The 19915-nt window shown below is 40.2% G+C and overlaps 1 protein-coding gene across 2 annotated transcripts in view; it reads right to left on the bottom strand.

Moving 5' to 3' along the window:
- Positions 1-479: 479 nt before the first annotated feature.
- Positions 480-19915, bottom strand: part of Cenpc (centromere protein C) — a 47935-nt gene continuing 28499 nt past the window's right edge. For both annotated transcript variants that reach the window (XM_045130450.1, XM_045130451.1), the window contains exons 12-19: positions 19317-19399; positions 12030-12089; positions 8561-8665; positions 7027-7155; positions 5651-5746; positions 2964-3118; positions 1773-1863; positions 480-819 (exon numbers count right to left, since the gene is read on the bottom strand). In XM_045130450.1, coding sequence (XP_044986385.1) covers positions 749-819; positions 1773-1863; positions 2964-3118; positions 5651-5746; positions 7027-7155; positions 8561-8665; positions 12030-12089; positions 19317-19399 — 790 coding nt within the window. In that variant the 3' untranslated portion in view covers positions 480-748. The remainder of the gene's footprint in view (positions 820-1772; positions 1864-2963; positions 3119-5650; positions 5747-7026; positions 7156-8560; positions 8666-12029; positions 12090-19316; positions 19400-19915) is intronic.

Here is a 19915-nt window from a genome sequence, read left to right as displayed (position 1 = left end):
CCGAAGAACTATGGTAGATTCCCTCCTATGGCCAACGATCTTCTAGGCATAGACTTTTGATTCGATACCAAGCATAAAGTCCCTCCCACAGTGGTCCTCAAATCCAATTGGAGAACAGGTGGCTGGCTACTCCAGTAACTGACAGGTCACTACTGCACCAGTGGGCACATCTTGCCTAGTTGGCCAGTTGAGTGGCTCACAATGTCTACTGCTGATGAAGACTGTTAATGACTTTTCTCTCATGGCAGCATGAACAGCACTTTCCAGCACTAAACCTGTGAGTCAGCAGGGTGCTTCCAGCTCAGTTCTAGCTTGATTTCTGGGTCCTATGGTTGAGGTATGTGGGATCTTCAGCCACAGGGCCTTAACATCGAGTCCTGACGGGCAACCAAGAACACTAGCCTGTACTGTTTTGAGTGGGTCAAGGGCCTCCTGCACCAACTCACTGGAGGTGTCCCATCCCAGCACAGTACTCATTCTCTTTTTTAATTATATATTTTTAATTAGCTAATGAAGAAGTAAATGGAGAAGAAGGGTATTAATAAGTTGGGTAGGGGATTAGAGGGTAATTGGGGGGAATAAGATTAAAATAAGTTACAGGCATAAGAATGGAAAAAAGGTTTTTAAAAAAATCATTTAAAAAATAACACAATTACAGAAATGTATCATATATACAAACTATGTATGACGTGTGTGTACATACACACACATACATACACATATATACACAGTTAACTTGCTTCATCTTTCATCTCTTTATTTGAGTAAAAAGAAGAACACTTTCCTCATTCCGTAGGTTTCTGATATTATAATAATTACCTAAAAGTAAAATAAAATTATCTCATCATTTGACAGTTATGGCACATAATGCAGTACAGAAACAATTTGCCTAACTAATATAAGACACAGCACTACATAAGTAAAGTGTAAGATACGTCAATGCTACTCTCGCAAGGTGATCAACTGTATCAAGTGACAGGCAACAGATGTGCCACACAGGGCAGGCTCGCCTGCATTAAGTACGTGTACCGAATCTTTCTGAACATAAGAAGTGCGCCCTAAACTTAAGTCAGGAGTATTCAAAGCAGAGCGGGCACATAAGCAGCACTGTGCAGGGTGGCAGGGCAGCATGTGCCCAGCCTGCAACAAAACCACACAAAAGCAGAACTGCATCAGCACCGCCACCACCCCAATGCAAGCTGCATAAAGCATAAAGATTTTAGGTGATTTTTTTGTTATCCTTCACGTTTTGATCCCGAAGCCTAAAAGCAATGCCTGACCATGGTCTGTATATTTAAATTATCCACTAAAAATGGGGAAATAATGTCCCTAACAGATAACAAAAAGGAAATAATTTCCCTTATAGCCTGAAAAGAAACATTTTCTACTTAATATTTATTTTCATTTTTACTTATTGGACAGAGAGAGAGAATGGACACACCAGGGCCTCCAGCCACTGCAAACAAACTCCAGATGCATGCAACTGGCTAACGTGGGTCCTGGGGAATCAAACTTGGGACCTTTGTCTTTGCAGGAAAATGCCCTAACCACTAAGCCGTCCCTCCAGCCCTCTACTTAATATTTTTAAATGTGACAACACACAGTCTCTGTTCAATCCAAACACTAGTGCACTACTCTAACGAAAGAACTGTGCACCAGACGGTTTGGGTGTCATTCTACTTCACCCTGACCACTGCAGCCTCCCTTTTCATGGAACAGACAAGATTTAAGCACCTTAACTATGCAAAATAAAATCCTTTAGTTGTTCTCACCTGAGGGAACATAGAATGAATCCCCAGTAGCTATTAGATAAGGTGTTTCATGTAAGGTACACAAAAGGTCACCAAAGCTGACATAAAAAATCTGCAAAATTAAAAACAAAAACAACAAAGAAATATCATTTCCAATTGGAAAAAAAAAAAAAAAAACCCTTAAAGAAAATGAAGCAGGAAAATGGCGACTCCCCATGGCGGTCTATGATGTAGTTCCTAGAGCAGTGAAAACGCAACATTAGATGGCAGGAGGGACCTGGGCAGAGGGAGGCGGCCCTTAGTCATCAAGGAAGTCCATCTAATCACACGAACACGAGGAAATAAAGAAGCCTGTTTTTCCCCTGGAGGCAGTAGAGGTGTGGTGGAAAGAGAAATTTTAAGCAGAAAAGACCAGGGTACTGCCGGTGGTGGTAATGCCAGTAAGGCTAGGAGTAAGGGTCTATTTCTACACACTTCGATGGTGAACAGCCAGGGAAAGGCAGATCTACAGTCCTGTAAGTGCTTGGGAACTGAGCTGTGTTCAAACAGTATCAATGAAACTGGGAGGAAATGAAAGCAGAATATGGAGGTCCCAACATCGTGATTCAGAGTAACAACCCAGCCTAGGAGATCTGTGGCTGACAAAACTAAGACAATTAAACCATAAGGCATATGGTACTTTGTTAGGGCAGCAACAAAAAAACTAATGTGATTTCATTTTTGTTCCAGTCTTATTCTTTATTTATAGTTTTCTTCTGTACAAAAAATCTCAACAGCTTTGCCACGAAGCTTTATTAGAGAAAAAAGTACCTAGATTTCATGTAGGCCTTAAAGATCACATGCTTCTTGCGCAATAAATTACTCAATCTGAATGATAAATCACAGGTAAGAAGCCAATGATTTTTTAAGTCCTTTAATTTCTATAATACCCTTCAGCTCTAAAATTCTTATTTATTTACAAAGCTACATTCTAAGACTCATTGAAGGAAACATCATTCCTGTAAGCCTCTGAACCTGAAAGCAATGCATAAAATAGCCACTTTAACAAGATCACTGACAGGTCAACTCCAAACAGAATAACAAGTAAAATGATTTCCCTGAGCAGTGTAACAACAGGACTTCATTGCCAAGGAAACATTATTTTATTGCCTCATCACATCCCATGAGTCAGAGTTATAAATATTGCAGAACATAAACAGAGAAGATACTCACCAATATATCTGGACCTACATACTGCCTCCCCTTTTCTTCAAGGGGTCCTAAAACCAATTTCCCAGTAGAAAAAAAGGGCGTGTCCAATGTTTTATAAACTTTTAGTTCATCAAGCTCAATAAAAAATTTATACGTATCTCGTGGCCGTATAAGATCTAGAAAGAAGCAGTAGTAAAAATAAAAAGCAATGATAAACTGGACATGTTGACACAGGGTTAGAATCCCAACACTTCAGAGCTAAGACAGCAGGACTGTGACTCCTAGGCCAGCTACACTACAGAGGAAACTCCTCAAAATATAAAGTAATAGCAATGATGCTTCTCAATAATATATTATAAACTTATTTATACCAGAGTTACTTAAACATACTAACTCTACATTAGACAGACTAATTAGAACTACTGGTTTTGGAGCTGGAATGCAGAAGTCAAACTTCCTGTCTTATAAGCAGCATGACCTTAGACAAATTACTGAGCGTCTATCACTAAGTCCTTTATTTCTCTTTCTATAAAATGAACACTAATTACTATATAATTAAACAGATGCTGTGAATGACAAAGAACTAATGCAAAGCATTTAAAACAATGTCTACCTGAAAGTAAGCATGTTATTAGTGTGTTAAAAAGTGGTACTATTATCATTTTTATTGAGATTCCATAACAAAAGAACTCATGTCTTTGAAAAGCTAAACATACAATAGAATCCATCATTACAGTGATGGCAATCACTTCTTCCTCAATCTACAGATGATTAAAATCAGACAAAACCTACCAGAAAACAGTTTCAGGCTGAAGAGATGGCTTAGCAGCTAAGACATTTGCCTGCAAAGCCAAAGGACCCCGGTCTGATTCCCCAGGACCCATGTAAGCCAGATGCACAAGGTAGTGCATGCATCTAGAGTTCGTGTGTAGTGGCTGGAGGCCCTGGCACACCCATTCTCATTCTCTCTCTCTCTCTCTCATTAATAAAAATATTTTTTAAAAAGAAATCATTTTCAACTTCTACTCAGAGGAAAAAAAAAAAAAACACTACCTCACTTTCTAGAGTTTCCCTTTTCCTTACAAACTCCAGACTTATAAAACATTTATTAATCTTCATCAGCTTCTGACTCAACTTCCCAATCTACCTGGAGTATTAGTTATCCTGATACACTGTGCAGTAAGGGAAATACATACTACTTTTGCATCAGATCAAACGTGACACAACTGTAGCCAGGTATAGCAGCACACACCTCTGACCCCAGCACTGGAGGTAGAGGCATAGGGGTCACTATGAGTTCAAGGCCATCTTGAGACAACAAATTCCAGATCCGCCTGGGCTAGAGCGAGACCCTACCTCAAAAAAATCACAACAAAAGCGACACAACTGGGCTGGAGAGATGACTCAGAGATTAAAGGCACTTGCCTGGAAAGCCTGATGGCCTGGCTTCCATTCCCCAGTACCCATGTAAAGCCAGATGCACAACGTAGCACATTCGTCTAGAGTTCACTTATAGGGTTAAGAGTCCTAGTGCGCCCTTCTCTTCCTCCATCCCTCTCTCCCTCTCTGCCACCCCCTCAAAGCAAATAAGTATATTAAAAAAATTTTTTAAGTGACACAACTTCTTAACCTGGCAGAGATCCAGCAATGCTTGCCTTGCTTCCTTCCTTAACATTTTCTTTGTAGAGGCTGTGCATACACGTGTATGAATGTTCGTAAGGGTTCAGAGACAGCCATCAGTGTGCAAGGTCTTGTGCTCACATGCATGTGCATGTCTGTGGGGGTCAGAGAGGCGTCCTCCCTCAGCCGCTCACCACTCTGTGTTTTCTTGAGACAGGATCTCGCACCTGACCCACAGCTCAACAATCTCCTACATTAGCAGTGAGCTCTCGGATCCACCTGTCTCTCCCTCTCCGCTGGATTAAAGACGTGCTACCATGCCTGGCATTTTACATAAGTGCTGGAGATCTGAACTCAGGTCTTCACATTTTGATGTCATAGTGTTTTACCACAGAACCATGGCTTCACTCCTCGAACAATATTTTCTACACAAAACTAAACCGTGCTTCTATACTAGCTGCTAAATAAACATGTCAATACAGGATAACTGTTCAGATGTTAACTCAAGACATCCCATGGGAAAAAAAAAAAACACCTCACTGCCAAAATGTATGTAGGAATAGCAATAGTGTCTTCCTGGTTTGAACTTTGTGTGTCTGACTTCAGAGTAATCATTCATGGTGCTAAATAGTACAGTCCAAACAGCTGCTTAGACATTTGTCTTGGGAACCCGTCCAGCCTCACAGAAACCAGCTGTTTCTTGTCAGTGTAATGTCGCACAAGGCTGCTAGGCCCGTACATTAAGACTGAAGGTGCCCTGCCCACAACTCCTGCCCATCCCCATAAGTGGGTATCCTGGAGGCTACTGGAACGTGCTGTACTTCCTAGTAAGAAATCCCTGCCAATACATAATTTCCCAGACAGAGAAGGCCTACTGACACTGCTGGAAGAGGCTACACTTGTACTCCTGAATTGACATCAGCATTCTCCCAGGACTGTCCTCAAAGTGGCCGTTCACTGGAACATATATGAATATTGGAAGAGTAAGAAAGGAAGGAGAGAGAGCAAGAGAAAGGAAGGCCAAACATCAAGCCAACAGTTTGTTTTGGCTAAGATGGAAGTATTTTCAGTACCATTCCTAATCTTACCCATGGGGATAAATGTGCTTGTTTCTGGGTCCTTCACTCGTGTTGGCTGCAAAGGATCTCCTAGAGGTATATCCAAATTCAATGCCAATTTATCACCTGTAAAAGAAATACCATTAAAATACAAACTACTTAAAGATGGGCATAGTGGCATGCACCTTTAATTCCAGCACACAGGAGGCAGAAGTAAGAGAATCACCATGAGTTTGAGACCACTCTGAGACTACATCGTGAATTCCAGGTCAACCTGGGCTAGAGCAAGACCCTACCTCAAAAAAAAAAAAAAGAAGCCTACTTTACTTAAAATTCTTCTCAATTAGCAAAGTCCACTGTAAAATACAGCTACTGACAAGAGGTAAAACAGCCAAAAGCATGTAGCTTCTTCTGCTTACATACAAATAAGCACTCTTATAATAAAAACTCAGGCTCCCAAGCACACAACATAAATAAAGTCAACACCCTCTCATCTCTGTGCTTTCTTCACACCTACTAATGTACGCCAACTTACTCTTGCGTCAACAAGGAGCTAAATGATGTCCTGCAAAATTTCTCCACACTAGTTATACATTAAACTTCAGAAAGAGATCAGTAAAAAGTCTACTGTCACCAAAGTGTGAGCACAGAATAGGGAAGGCTCATTTTAATTGGGAAATTTACTTATGAGGGAAGGTTCCATACTACATTATTTTTTTTTAAATTTTTTTGTTTTATTTATTTGAGAGGGACAGACAGAAAGAGAATGAGGCCTACAGAGAGAGAGATAGAGAGAATGGGCGTGCCAGGGCCTCCAACCACTGCAAACAAACTCCAGACACATGCAACACCTTGTGCATCAGGCTAACGTGGGTCCTGGGGAATTGAGCCTCGAACCGAGGTCCTTAGGCTTCACAAGCAAGTGCTTAACTGCTAAGCCATCTCTCCAGCCCCCATAATACATTATTACTGCTAGTTTTCAAACCATGAAAATAACTTACTTTTAAAATTAAAAATAAATGCAGTGAACATTAAAAACAGTTTTACTGACAGATATTATGTCTAATAAGAGGTAAATTTCAAATTTGCAAAGTACTGCATAAAATCTAGGGCTGGAGAAATGGCTCAGTGGTTAAGGCACTTGCCTGCAAAGCCTAATGACCCAGGTTCTCAACTCCCCAGTACCCATGTAAAGCCAGAAGCACAAAGTGGCACATGCATCTGGAGTTTGTTTGCAGCAGCTAGAAGCTCTGGTGCACCCATATTCATTCATTCATTCATTCATTCATACATTTTCTCTCTCTCTCTCACTTCTCTGTCTCTCTCTGCTTATAAATATGTAAATTTAAAATTTTTTTAAATGAAAAGTAAAATGAAATCTAGGTTACTTAGGAACCAAGTCATACTTCTTTCATGGTTATCAGGACAGATACTTTTTGCGTTAACTTTTTTATTGACTTTCCCAGTGTTTCCTTTCGCCTTCCTTTTATATGGCACTGGGGCTGGGGATAGTACTCCATGAATCACGAATCCTCCTGAAATACAGTAACAAAAAAGGTATAAATACATGCCTTGGAATGTGAAAAGCTTGCAACAAATACCAAAAGTAACACTTCTTTTCAGAGTGGAAGGTATTACACTTCCTCTCCTTTACAGCTGATAGTTCCAGTAACACAAATACTCATGACCTTCAGTCATTCTTCTGCAGTCTAGAAGCACTGAAGAAACATGAATGAGAGATCTGGTTTTGCTGGACATCAAGTCATCAATGGAGAGTTAACAAAATAAGGCGTCACTATTGCAATGAGTTCCAAGTAGTAATCCACATGAGTGTCCTTTCACTGAGCTATATCCATCAAAATAAGAAAATAATTTTAGCACCTTAGTTCCTTGCCTACCCTCAATGACTTTATAGAAAATAAAATGGTTGATAAGAATGATGAAAAGTCTTTAGCATTATTAGCTATAATTCTAAATGTGGTAGTCTGAATGGATGTTCAAGAAGGAATTTTATTCAATTTTATAACTTGGTGTCACTGTGGGTGGATCCTAGGGCCCAGCCCTGAGATATATTTGGGAGCAGATCTGTTTTCTAGCAAAAAAAGACATGCAGAGTGCTTGAGTTCTGCCTGGGTTTCCTTCTGTGTGCTTCCTTCTGATGGTGGTTGTATTTCTCTCTGTGTGCATCTGTGAAAGAGGGCCAGGTTCTTCTGCCACTATGGAACTTCCCCTGAGTCTGTAAGCTTCAATAAGTTCCTTTCCTCCCATAAATTGTGTCTTGTCTAGAAGTTCATCTTGGCATCTGAAGCTAACTACAACATATAATGCTTAATTTCATGCAATTAGGAACTATACCAATAACATAGTCAAATAGCTGCCAAAGAGAAAAAAAAAAAATCTGTCTCTCTAAAGTCACTGGAGAAATATGAATATGAATTCTAGTCTACCAATGTATCTGAAGTTGGTGTGGTGTGGTGGTTTGAGGTAGGTGTCCCTCATAAACTTCATCTGTTCTGATTGTCTTGTTCCCAGCTGGTGGTAGTGTGGTTGGTGGAGCCTTTCTGGAGATGTGTTGTTAGGAAAAAGATGATGTGTGTTATAGCCAATGCACCCTTGCCAGAGATTGGCTCACTCTCCTACTGCTGTTGTGTTCCACCTGATACTGGCAAAGAGGTGACGTCCGGCCTCTGCTCTACCACCCTTTTCTCTGTCGTCATAAAAATTCCCCTCAAGTCTGTAAGCTGAAATAAAACCTTCCCTTCCACGAGCTGCTTTTGGTCAGGTGCTTTTGAGCCGGCAATGAGAAGGAAACTGTTGCCGTTAGTAATCCAATGCATAATGAATGTAAATGTGCACAATGTGCCAGATACATGCCAATTTAAACCAGTTATAACAATCGTGTTTTCATTATTAGACACAATGATGAAAGTCAGGTCTTACCTGATGGCCTTTCTTGGTAATCTACCCTTTCCCCTCGCCAATATTCCAGAGGCTTCAAACGTATTCTCTTGGTCCTGCGAACATTTGGTGTGTTGGAGGGAAATACTATTTAAAAAAAAAAGTTTGAGAAAAATATGTTTATACATGTTTTTAGTTAGATGACAGAAATGGAAAGACTCCTATTACCTTTCAGTACATGAATGATTGTAGACAAACTAGAAAAACAAAACTTTGAGATATATTTGTGCCAATAATGAAAGAAAAAAAAATGAAAACTGAAGCCTTTATATTGGCCAAAATGTAAAAGTTTGATACTACCCATCTATGCTCAAGGCATTCTCAACAATGCTAAGTTCCATATGTCAAACAGAACAAATTCCTGTTTTATTGACTTCACAATTACCAAAGCTATCAATTCTGGATATAAGTTCCATGACAAGGCTTATTAAAATCTCCACTACAACTGTGCTATTTAAATTAAAAAAAATCCTCTTACATTTTCTACCCGTGTTTTGTATACACGCTAGCTGCAAGGTGGCTCACACAGACACATTTAGGATGTCTCCATCTTCTTCATGAACGGCTTACCTCATCATGAGCTTCATTACCATGCTTGTAAGTTTAGGAGTCCACTGCACTTGGCCTCATTTTACAACCACACTACTTTTGTTTTTGTTTGCATTAGCCTACCTAATTCTTTGGATTTTTATTTATTTATTTATTTGACAGAGAAAGAGGGGTGGGGGATGCACCAGGACCTCCAGCCACTGCAGATGAGCTCCAGATGCATGTGACCCCTTGTGCATCTGGCTTACATGGGTCCTGGGAAATTGAACCTGGGTTCTTTGGCTTTGCAGGCAGACACCTTAACCACTAAGCCATCCCTCCAGCCCTGGATTTTCATTTTGATTTTGTGGTACTGGGGACCAGATCCAGGGCCTCTCAAATATTAAGACAAATATTTTATCATGAATTACTCCTCAGACTGACTTACCTGAAAGCTTAAGCACTCATTATAAACTCTCAGATTGTCAGCTGGTATCTGCTAATCAAATCCAATAGTTTCTGAACACGAGGAAGCCAATCCATGCACAATTAATTACTGAACCACATGCTTCTGTTTATTCCTCCATGATTCTTCTTGCTCTTTTTTGTTTTGTTTTGTTCTGTTTTGAGGTGTGGTCTTGCTCCAGGCCAGGCTGACCTGGCATTCACTAGGCAGTCTCTCACAGGAATCCTCCTCCTGCCTCCTGAGTGCTGGAGTTAAAGGGGCGCACAACCACGCCCACCTTCCCTCCTCGTTTTTAGTGTTTTAGTTAAATACCCATTCCTTGTCTCCCTTGTACTTCTGTTCATCACAAGGATTTATCATGCTTTTGCACTTGTTTAAAATTTTATTTTGTATTTTATTTTGAATAGCTTCAACCAAGAGTCTATAAGGTTTTTTTCACTCTTAATATAAGAGACCCTCTAATTTTGACACTAACAAATCAGACTTCCTTTCTCCATGATTATATGAAAATAACATTCCTTGGGACTGGAAGTATAACTCAGTAGCAGAATGCTTGCCTAATCAGTAATGTCCAAGGCCACTCTTAACATGCCAGAGTAAACAGAGAAAAAGACACCCTTTATCCATACATTCAACCTTCACTGTTTTTCCACTAGGTAAAAACGAAACTTATACACTAATTTAATTTTATTATCCCATTTCTTTCTGAACTTTCTCGCCCACTGTACTAAGTTTTACTAAGAAGTACAGGTTGGGGCTGGAGCAATGGCAGCAGTTAAAAGCACTTGCTTGCAAAGCTTGCTGGGCTCTGCTTCAATTCCCTTGAACCCATGAAAAGCCACATACACAAAATGGCACATGCATCTGAAGTTCATTTACAGCAGCAAGAGGCCCTGGCATGCCCATATTCTTTTTCAATCATTCCCTCTGCTCCTAAATAGAGTAAAATATTTTTAAAAAGAAAAAGCAATAGTAGCAGTACAGATTGCAACTTATTATGAAAATCCCTACGCAAGCATCTAGTCGCATCACTGTGTAGACATACCCTATGGTATAAGGCAACGGTTTGGGTACCTACCTAATTCCTCTCTACAGTGTAGCTGGGGCCCATGACTGTCTTCTAATCAAAATGCTAAAGTAAAATAAGCAAGAGTCTCAATGAAATATGACAAGTAGTTCAATGTTTCCTTTGCTACTTGGAATCTAGATTTAAAAAAATAACAAAGGAGGCGGCTATTTGTGAAGAGCAAAGATAAGCGAGAGGGGGCGGAAGGAATGGGAAAGTGATACAGGAAGAATACAGTCATATACATACACGAAGCTACCATAATGAAATCCATTAATTTTGAGCAATATATCCTCGCAAAAATATTTAGCAATTGAAAACGCACTAGGCCAGCCGGGCGTGGTGGCGCACGCCGTTAGTCCCACGCTCGGAAGGCGGAGGAGGGAGCCCCGCCGAGTCTGACACTAGGATGAGGCTGCACAATGAATTCCAGGTCAGCCTGGACCAGAGTGAGACCCTGCCGCGGAAAGAAAAAAAATAAAGTACACCTGGCCACTGTGATGGGGGATTACTCATGTAATTACAATCTGACTTCACACACCTTTGTTTACAACACAGAAAGCCACTGTGTCACACAACTTAGGAGGTCCCAAGAATCTTTTTTTAAAATTTTTATTTATTTATTTATTTTCTCAATTTTTATCAACATTTTCCATGATTATAAAAAATACCCCATGGGCCCAGACGGGAGGCCTAGTGGAACTTCCTGAGCCTAACTGCCTCTGCCCAGTCATGACTCAGCAGGGGGCCAAATGGCCTCTGGCCTGCCACTTCCGCACAGGAAGTAAGAATCTCCTGTTCAACCAGTCATCTCAAAGGTCGCAGTGTGCTATTGGCCCTTACATCTCACCCCACCCTAAATTCTCCACCTTAGTTCTCAACATTATATAAACACCTGCCTGTAACAATAAAGTGAGTTCCTGCTTCAAAAGGAAAAAAAAAAAATATACCCCATGGTAATACCGTCCCTCCCCCCACTTTCCCCTTTGAAATTCCATGCATGAATCTTTACTGGCAAGTACCTTGTGGACAGCAATGGATTTTTGATCCCAACACAAGCATTTCACAGGTCCTATAGCTCCCACATTTGCTGCTGTTTAGCAGTGAGCTGAATGAACACAAAGGAAGCTGTCAGGGACATTCCTTACCTGGCAGTGACATTTTCACTAGGAATGAGAACACTCTACCTTAGCTTCTTTGATTAGGTGATCAAAGATTGAAAGGATTAATAAATCAACAGCAGACTAATTCAGCTTATGAGGATGTCATATGAAATTCATGAGAACTGAATGTTTTACCAATCAATATAGGTAATAGTTTTGCTCCTGCTTAAGAAATACTAACTCATGCTAATAAAGAATGAATATAGTGTAAGGAAAAAAATAGCTTACCTATTTTGGGGTGCATTCTCCTATCTGGTGACTCCTCAGGTTGTTTTTTTCTTGAATTATCTATAACATGCAAAAGATAGTATCAAGAGCAATGGCTTCTAATTCTATGTTGACCTAAACTGTACTAATGGCAAAATTAAATGTAAATAAAAATAAATAAACAAATAAAATAATGTAAATAAAAATTAATCTGAAAACTTTGGCAATGTGTTTTTTATTGCAAAGAAATTTAAACTATGGAAAAGCCATGTAGCATTACTTTAGACCTTGCTACAGTTAATAAATTTAAAGACCATAACAGTTAAAATTAACAAAAAAACAACAGATTATTGTTCCACTGGTTAATTAAAATGTATGAAAAGATATGCAAACAAGGGGCTGGAGAGATGGCTTAGTGGCTAAGCGCTTGCCTGGGAAGCCTAAGGTCCCTGGTTTGAGGCTCGATTCCCCCAGGACCCATGTCAGCCAAATGCACAAGGTGGTGCATGCATCTGGAGTGACTTTGCAGGGGCTGGAGGCCCTGGCGTTCCCTTTTTTCTCTCTCTCTGCCTCTGTCTTGTCACTCTCAAATAAACAAATAAATATAAATAAATAAATAAGCAAACAATATGCCAATAATGTACACTATGAAACCTACAAACTCCACCTGCAACTTTCATAAAGTTCTAATAGTATACAAATGTACTAAAATTAGCAATGAGCTTACACACTAAGGAATTCTCAACTTTAAGCATAGCAATGAGCATCTCAAGTTGGCTGGCATCAATCCTTTTCCTTCCTATATAACAAGTGATCTTTATTACAAAGCAGAATCTGGGCTGAACAGATGGCTTACTGGTTAAAGTGCTTGCCCACGAAGCCTAAGGACTGAGGTTCGATTCCCCAGTACCCATGTAAGCCAGATACACAGGGTGACACATGTCTGGAGTTTGTTTGCAGTGGCTAAAGGCAGTGGCACACCCATTCACATATTCTGTTGTTTTCAGGAAATAAGTAAAATACTAAAAAAAAAATTAAAAAGCAGAATCTCATTTCCTTCTTGAATATTTAGTAGCTTTCTTTTAATTTATTACACAAGTAGATAACCCCTGCCATTTTTAAAAGACTTCACTCTGAGTTATCAGGGCACATTCATCACACTCTACCTAACATGTTCCAGTCAGGAAAGACAGTCATCGCAATCTATGCAACAAGTTCCAGTCAGGGAAGACAGTCATCTCAATCTCCTTAACAAGTTCCTGTCAGGGAACACAGTCATCTCAATCTATGTAACAAGTTTCACTTATTGGTCTTCTGTATCATGAATTCTTTCTTACCTTCAACTACTATTTTTTTAAAAATTGGGCACATACTGATCTAATTTGTGTCACATCTATTCATGCAACTGTCTTTATGTCTCCTTTTGGGTTCTAAAAAAATAACTGACTAAAAATCTATGGCCACATCTTCATTTATTCTTTTTTAAAATATCATTTTTATTTCTTTATGAGAGAGACAAAGAGAGATAACAGGCGTGCCAGGGCCTCTAGTTGCTGCAAATGAACTCCAGACACATGTGCTACCAAGTGCATCTGGCTTATGTGGGTCCTAACAAATTCAACTTGGGTCATTAGGCTTTGCAGGAAATAACTTTAAAAAAAAATGTGTAAGTGGGGCTGGAGAGATGGCTTATCAGTTAAGAAATTTGCATAAGCCAGATGCACAAGGTGGCATATGCATTGGGAGTTTGTCTGCAGTGGTTAGAGCCTCTGGTATGTGTATTCTCTCTATATCTCTACCTCTTTTTCTCTTTCTGTCTTAATAAATAAATAAGTAAATAAAATATTTTTCAAAATAATTGTGCTGGGCTGGAGAGATGTCTTAGCAGTTAAGGAGAGTGCAGAAAGATAATTTTCATTAAGGTACAAAAGCTTGCACTGACTACATAGATTTTGATAGTAATTATCATATACTAAAACAGGTTCTGAAAGGAAATTAAATATTACTGACATCTGTTTAATAATCAAGGGAAACAAAAATTTAAAAATTTAGCAGAAAATACTTTATGCTAATGAAATATCTCTAATATACATTAAAAGTCCTGTTATTAGATTATTGCCATGATTTCTTTTCCAGAAATAATACAATTTTTACTAAGAAAAAAAACATGTCAAATAGCAACATATACTCATATCTGTCAAATATCTTCATGTATGACTACATGTTCATGTGCACTGTCTACATTATGCTTATGATTTTAGATTGTTTATATGCATAAAATGGCTATGAGTAAATTATGTATGTTAAAATTGTTAAATTTGCTCAATTTCCTTTTTAAAAAAAAATTATCTGAGCCAGGTGTGGTGGCTCACACCTTTAATCCCAGCACTCGGGAGGCAGAGGTAGGAGGATTGCCATGAGTTCAAGGCTACCCTGAGATGACAGAGTTAATTCCAGGTCAGCCTGGACCAGAGTGAGACCCTACCTCGAAAAACCAAAAAAAAAAAAAAAATTATTTGAGACAGAATGGGGTAAAGAATGTGTATGTCACAGTTTCTAGCCACTGCAAATGAACTCCAGATGCATATGCCACCATGTGCATCTGGCTTTTATGTGGGTTCTGGGTGGTCAAAGCCGGGTCCTTAGGCTCCGCACAGACAAGCGCCTTACTGCTAAGCCATCTCTCCAGGCCCTAACCTGCTTTTGATTCATAATATAACAACAGTCTTACAAAAAGATACCACATAAAACACTCATTTAAGCTGGCTTAGCGGTTAAGGTATTTGCCTGCAAAGCCAAAGGACCCAGGTTCCATGCCCCACACCCACGTTAGTCAGATGCCCAAGTGGGCGCACATGTCTGGAGTTTGTTTTCAGTGGCTGGAGGCACTGGCGCGCCCATTTTCTCCCCCCCCCCCCCCGCCGTCTTTCTCTGTGAAATAAGTATATTTTTTAAAATTGTGTAAGATATTTGGAATTTTGTTTGGTAGACTCTTATGTGATAAAATCATGCCATTCTTGCCATTCTTGGGTTTTGATAAAGCTACAAATCAGAATATTATATCCTTTTATTAGTCATGTTTTGTTATGACTATTTTACTTCCCAGACCTTTTTAATGTAGTTCTTAATTGTAATGGTCTGGTTCATAAAAATGTTGTTTTTCCAGCTAGAGAGATGACTCAGCAGTTAAGGCACTTGCCTGCAAAGCCTAATGACCAAGATTCCATTCCCCAGTACCCAGGCAGAGCCAGATGCACCAACTGTTAACATGTATCTGGAGTTCATTTGCAGCAGCTGAAGGCCCTGACACTCCCATTGTATCTTTCTCTATCTCTGTCTGCTTGCAAATAAATAAATAAGAATCTTAAAAAAAAAAAAAAAAAAAAAAAGAAGTGCTTTTCACTGGGCACGGTGGTACACACCTTTAATCCCAGCACTCCCAGGCAGAGGTAAGGGTACTGCTTTGAGTTTGAAGCCAACCTAGGATTAGAGGAGGTGTGAGTTCAGGTCAGCCTGGGCTACAGTGAGACTCTTCCTTGAAAAATCAAAAAAAGAAAAAAAGGTTTATCTAACCTGATTTTTCTTTAATTTTTTAAATATTTTATTTAAATATTTCTTAGGGGGGAACGACAAAAAGGGAGGGAATGGACACACTGGGGCTTCTGGCCACAACAATGAACTCCAGACACATGCACCAGCCATGTGCATCACCCTTCTGGGGAACTGAACCTAGGTCCTTAAGGATTTGCAGGCAAGTGCTTTGACCCAGAAGGCATTTCTTCAGCCCAACCTAATGTCTTTATTTAGCCAGTTTTCAGTACACCCTCTCACTATGCACACATGAACAATTACATACTAAAGACAGGGAATTTAGACCCAGATCATGATGGCAAAGAGATATGACCTGATCCAGGGGTTTCTTCCTTAATGGCATGAGCAATTGTATCTCTCTCCTGAAGGCTGTCTTCCTATCAACTCGATCTCGCCTACCTCAGATGCTAAGAGTGAGCCCTCCTAGCACCTCGCATGAAACATTTTACCTCTGAATGCACAAAAGTGATGCTTTGCCAAAAGGGGGAACCGAAAGCCCAAGTTCCCAGAAAAAAATAAATAATAAAAAAAAACCTCACCATATCAAACTCTGTGATTGTAAAGAGCTAAAATGCTGGGAGCCAAAAATTCATCTTAGGCTATCTTTGGCCCTCTAAATAATCATAAATCACACACTTCCTTGTGACAATCATGTAAATACTCCTAAAATGTACAGATAGCTAGTGTCCTCCATGAACTCGAGAGACCACCCTTTTCACCTGATGAATATAAAAACCTATAAATGGTAGAATGGGTTGTAGCTACTATAACCTTAGGATCTTGTGTGCTTAGCTGGTAACTTAAGTCTATCTTCTCCCCTTTACAGTGGGTCTACCCACATATGGTCCTCTAGGTTTCAGAGCTTTTACTCTTGTAAGAGGAATGCGAAGCTGGCATTTAGACACCAGCAGGCTTCAAAGGCACTGAAGATGGACTCCTCCTTCATGGCCAGCTTTGGATGCCACCTTCATTAGCCATATGAAAAGGTGGGGGTAGCCAGGCATGGTGGCACATGCCTTTAATCCCAGCCCTTGGGAGGCAGAGGTAGGAGGATTCCCATGAGTACGAGACCACCCTGAGACTCCACAGTGAATTCCAGGTCAGCCTGGGCCAAAATGAGACCCTACCTTGAAAAACCAAAAAAAAAAAAAAAAAAAAGAAAGAAAGAAAAGAAAAGAAAAGGTGGGGGTATTAATTGCTTTGCTGAGGTCTACTGAGGGAAAACTATTCCTCCTGGTCAAAAAGAATGGAATCTGACCAAAGGGTTGTGGTTAGGAACACATGGCCTGGAGGAGAACCAGTTAGTGTAGTCAGGCTAAATGCACAGCAGATCAAACTGCCTTCTAAATGTCTGTATTTGGGGGCTAGAAAGATAGCTCAGAGGTTAAGGCACTTGCTCGCAAAGCCTGATTCAATTTCCCAGTACTCATATAAAGCCAGATGCATAGTGGCACATGCATGTGGAATTTGTTTGCAGCTGCTCGAGGTCCTGGTGTACTCATCCTCCTTCTCTTCCTTTCTCTCTCTTCTTCCTCTTTTTTATTTGAGAGTGACAGAGAAAAGGGGGTGGGGGGGAGATAATGGGTGTGCCAGGGCTTCCAGTCACTGCAAACAAACTCCAGATGCATGTGCCCCCTTGTGCATCTGGCTAACATGGTTCCTGGGGAATCGAGCCTCGAACCAGGTAGGCTTCACAGGCAAGGGCTTAACCACTAAGCCATCTCTCCAGCCCTCCTCTCTCTTCTTGCAAATAAACAAATAAAAGTGTGTGTGTGTGTGTGTGTGTGTGTGTGTGTGTACTCGTTCCCATAGATTAGTAATGCTTGAAGTATTAATCACAGTTTCTTACTACAATGAGCAAAAGTTAATTCAGAGATGCACAGCTGACAAAAAAAAATTGTTGTGTGTTTAGCTTCAAACAGGTCATGTGAAACCACCCCATCCAAACCCCAGGAAACCTCATGGAAGACAGGGCAGAAAGAATGTAGGGTGGCACACACCTGTAATCCTAACACTCGAGAGGCAGAGGTAGGAGGATTGCTGTGAGTTCGAGGCTACCCTCAGAATACAGAATGAATTCCAGGTCAATCAACCTGGGGTAAAATGAGACCCTACCTAGAACCCCCCACCCCTACAAAAAAAAAAGAATGTAGGGGCAGGAGGATGGGGAGGAAGGCTGTTACATATTGTCTTCCAGACATGGCAGCTGTGATTTCCTGCGCAAGACTGAACCTGTCAACACTTCACCATTGATGAGGGATGGACACATGAAACTTGACACCTCCCATAGAACCTAATGACTTCTATGGTTGCGGGGAGAGGGGAGCCAGGTTCGCCAGTGGAGTAGCCACTTAAGCTACACATACCATGGTAGATCATCTTTCACCTGTGATCATGCAAGCAAGAGCCTGATTTAACTCAGTGGGGACAGGATGAATCTAAGATGGATATAATGGGAAAGAAGAGGGTGGTAATGGGGGGAGGGGAGAAAAGAGGGTAACTAAGGATAAGATCAAAATGTACTATATACACATACAAAAACGTCAAATGCAAAAAAAATATATTTTTTAAATAAAAAGCATGGAATATGAGTTCTCCCTCTGGCTCTGAATGGAAGCAAAACATTTTTATCTGTCCCAAATATAATATTCAAACATTGCATACTACTAGCTCCCCCCTCGCCACCCAAGAGTTAATCTAACTGGGTGAGTCACCTGTCAGAAGAGGACGCCTCAGTACAGCTGAGGAGATGGGACACAAAAGCCCCTTAATAAGCTGACGCACTGACACACCTGTTGCTTGCTTACAGACATGCTCAGCAAAGCCTCAGCACTTCCTCAGTGGTAACTCAAAAGTGCACACTTTCCTTTTCTCCTTTCTTTCTTCTCTGGGTAACTCCCAAAAATCCTGAACATGCTTGCCAGGACACTCTGGGCTTCCTCACGGTTTCTCTGAAGAAACTCCCCACCTTTATCCAGCTGCTTACAGACCTCCGTTGCTGGCCCCAGCTCAAAAGGCACGACTCTTGCTGTTGTCCACTTCCCTCCTCCAGGCAACTGCCAAGATTTACAGTTTGCCTGTCCTATTTTGCTTTCAAACAAATTTGCCCTCAGTCTTTAAAATCTTGTCTAAGAACTCTCTAAGTAACTCCTAGGAAAAGGAAAAAATCACTCTAAGGATAAGTTATAGTAACACTACATAGGAAGATCTATGAAATGAAGAAAAAAATGTTCTCAGGCAAAATCTACAGCTTCTTCACAAATAAAAAAGTAAATAACACACACATACAAAAAATGTTAAAAGGAGATATGTAAACATTGTCTACAAGAAGTATTTAAATTCTAGGAGAAACATAAAACTAAAGAGAACAGAAGGGAAAAGAATTCGTGAATTTGCAAGCAGGGAGCAATGTAATATATCCAACCACACATTCTTTAAGAACATGACGAAACAATTTCTCAAACTCTTTATGGAGATATTAACAACACTTAGTATGGCAAGTTTCAAAATAATTCAGTACATTCGGTAGAGAAAACAGTATAACGAATTCAACATATCCATCACCCACCTCCAGCAGCCTTCAGGTAATCTTGCTTCATGAGACCCCTTTTCAATATGGCTCACACTCCATACGTGCTGGCGTTCATCTACCCTGCTGAAGACCTAGGCCCACCCTGCTGCATCTCCACAGAGCAGATATGGAGCATAACAACATACCTAAATATTCCTGAACGTCCTCCTCCTCCATGTCAGAAGTACTCTTTCCTGATACCACAAAGTTCTTCAACCTGGAAGGTCCACTTAACATAAAAACAAAACAAAACACTAAATATGTGTGCTTGTTTAATACAGATTATCTATGCATCTATGATTTATGATTATTTTCTTAAAACTGCCATTGGTTTCTTCCTGGTTTAACTTAAAGTGCTATTACAGCTCACTGAGAATGTATTCCCACGAAGAGTAAACAAAGTCTATGATTTAACCCTATGACAGAATCAAACGTCTTTATTTTATAGCTTTGACTATATTTAAGTGTATAAAAGATGAGTTCCGTTGTGCACCTAAGCTGGACAGAATCTCCCTTGTGTTACCCAGGCTGGCCTCAAACATGTGATCCTCCTGCCTCAGTTTGGTGAGTTCTAGGATTACAAACAGACATTTACCTCTAAGCTCAGACATAAAGTTTTAAACTAATTCATAGGTCAAGTATGAATTAAGTCAAATCCAATGGCAACATTGTTGTATAAAAATAAAATTGAGGGGCTGGAGAGATGGCTTAGTGGTTAAGCACTTGCCTGTGCAGCCTAAGGACC

The sequence above is a fragment of the Jaculus jaculus genome, chromosome 11 (assembly GCF_020740685.1).
Source record: "Jaculus jaculus isolate mJacJac1 chromosome 11, mJacJac1.mat.Y.cur, whole genome shotgun sequence".
In the NCBI taxonomy this organism is placed as follows: domain Eukaryota; kingdom Metazoa; phylum Chordata; class Mammalia; order Rodentia; family Dipodidae; genus Jaculus; species Jaculus jaculus.
Note: the sequence above shows the minus strand (reverse complement) of the source record. Positions and strands in the feature narration are given on the sequence as shown.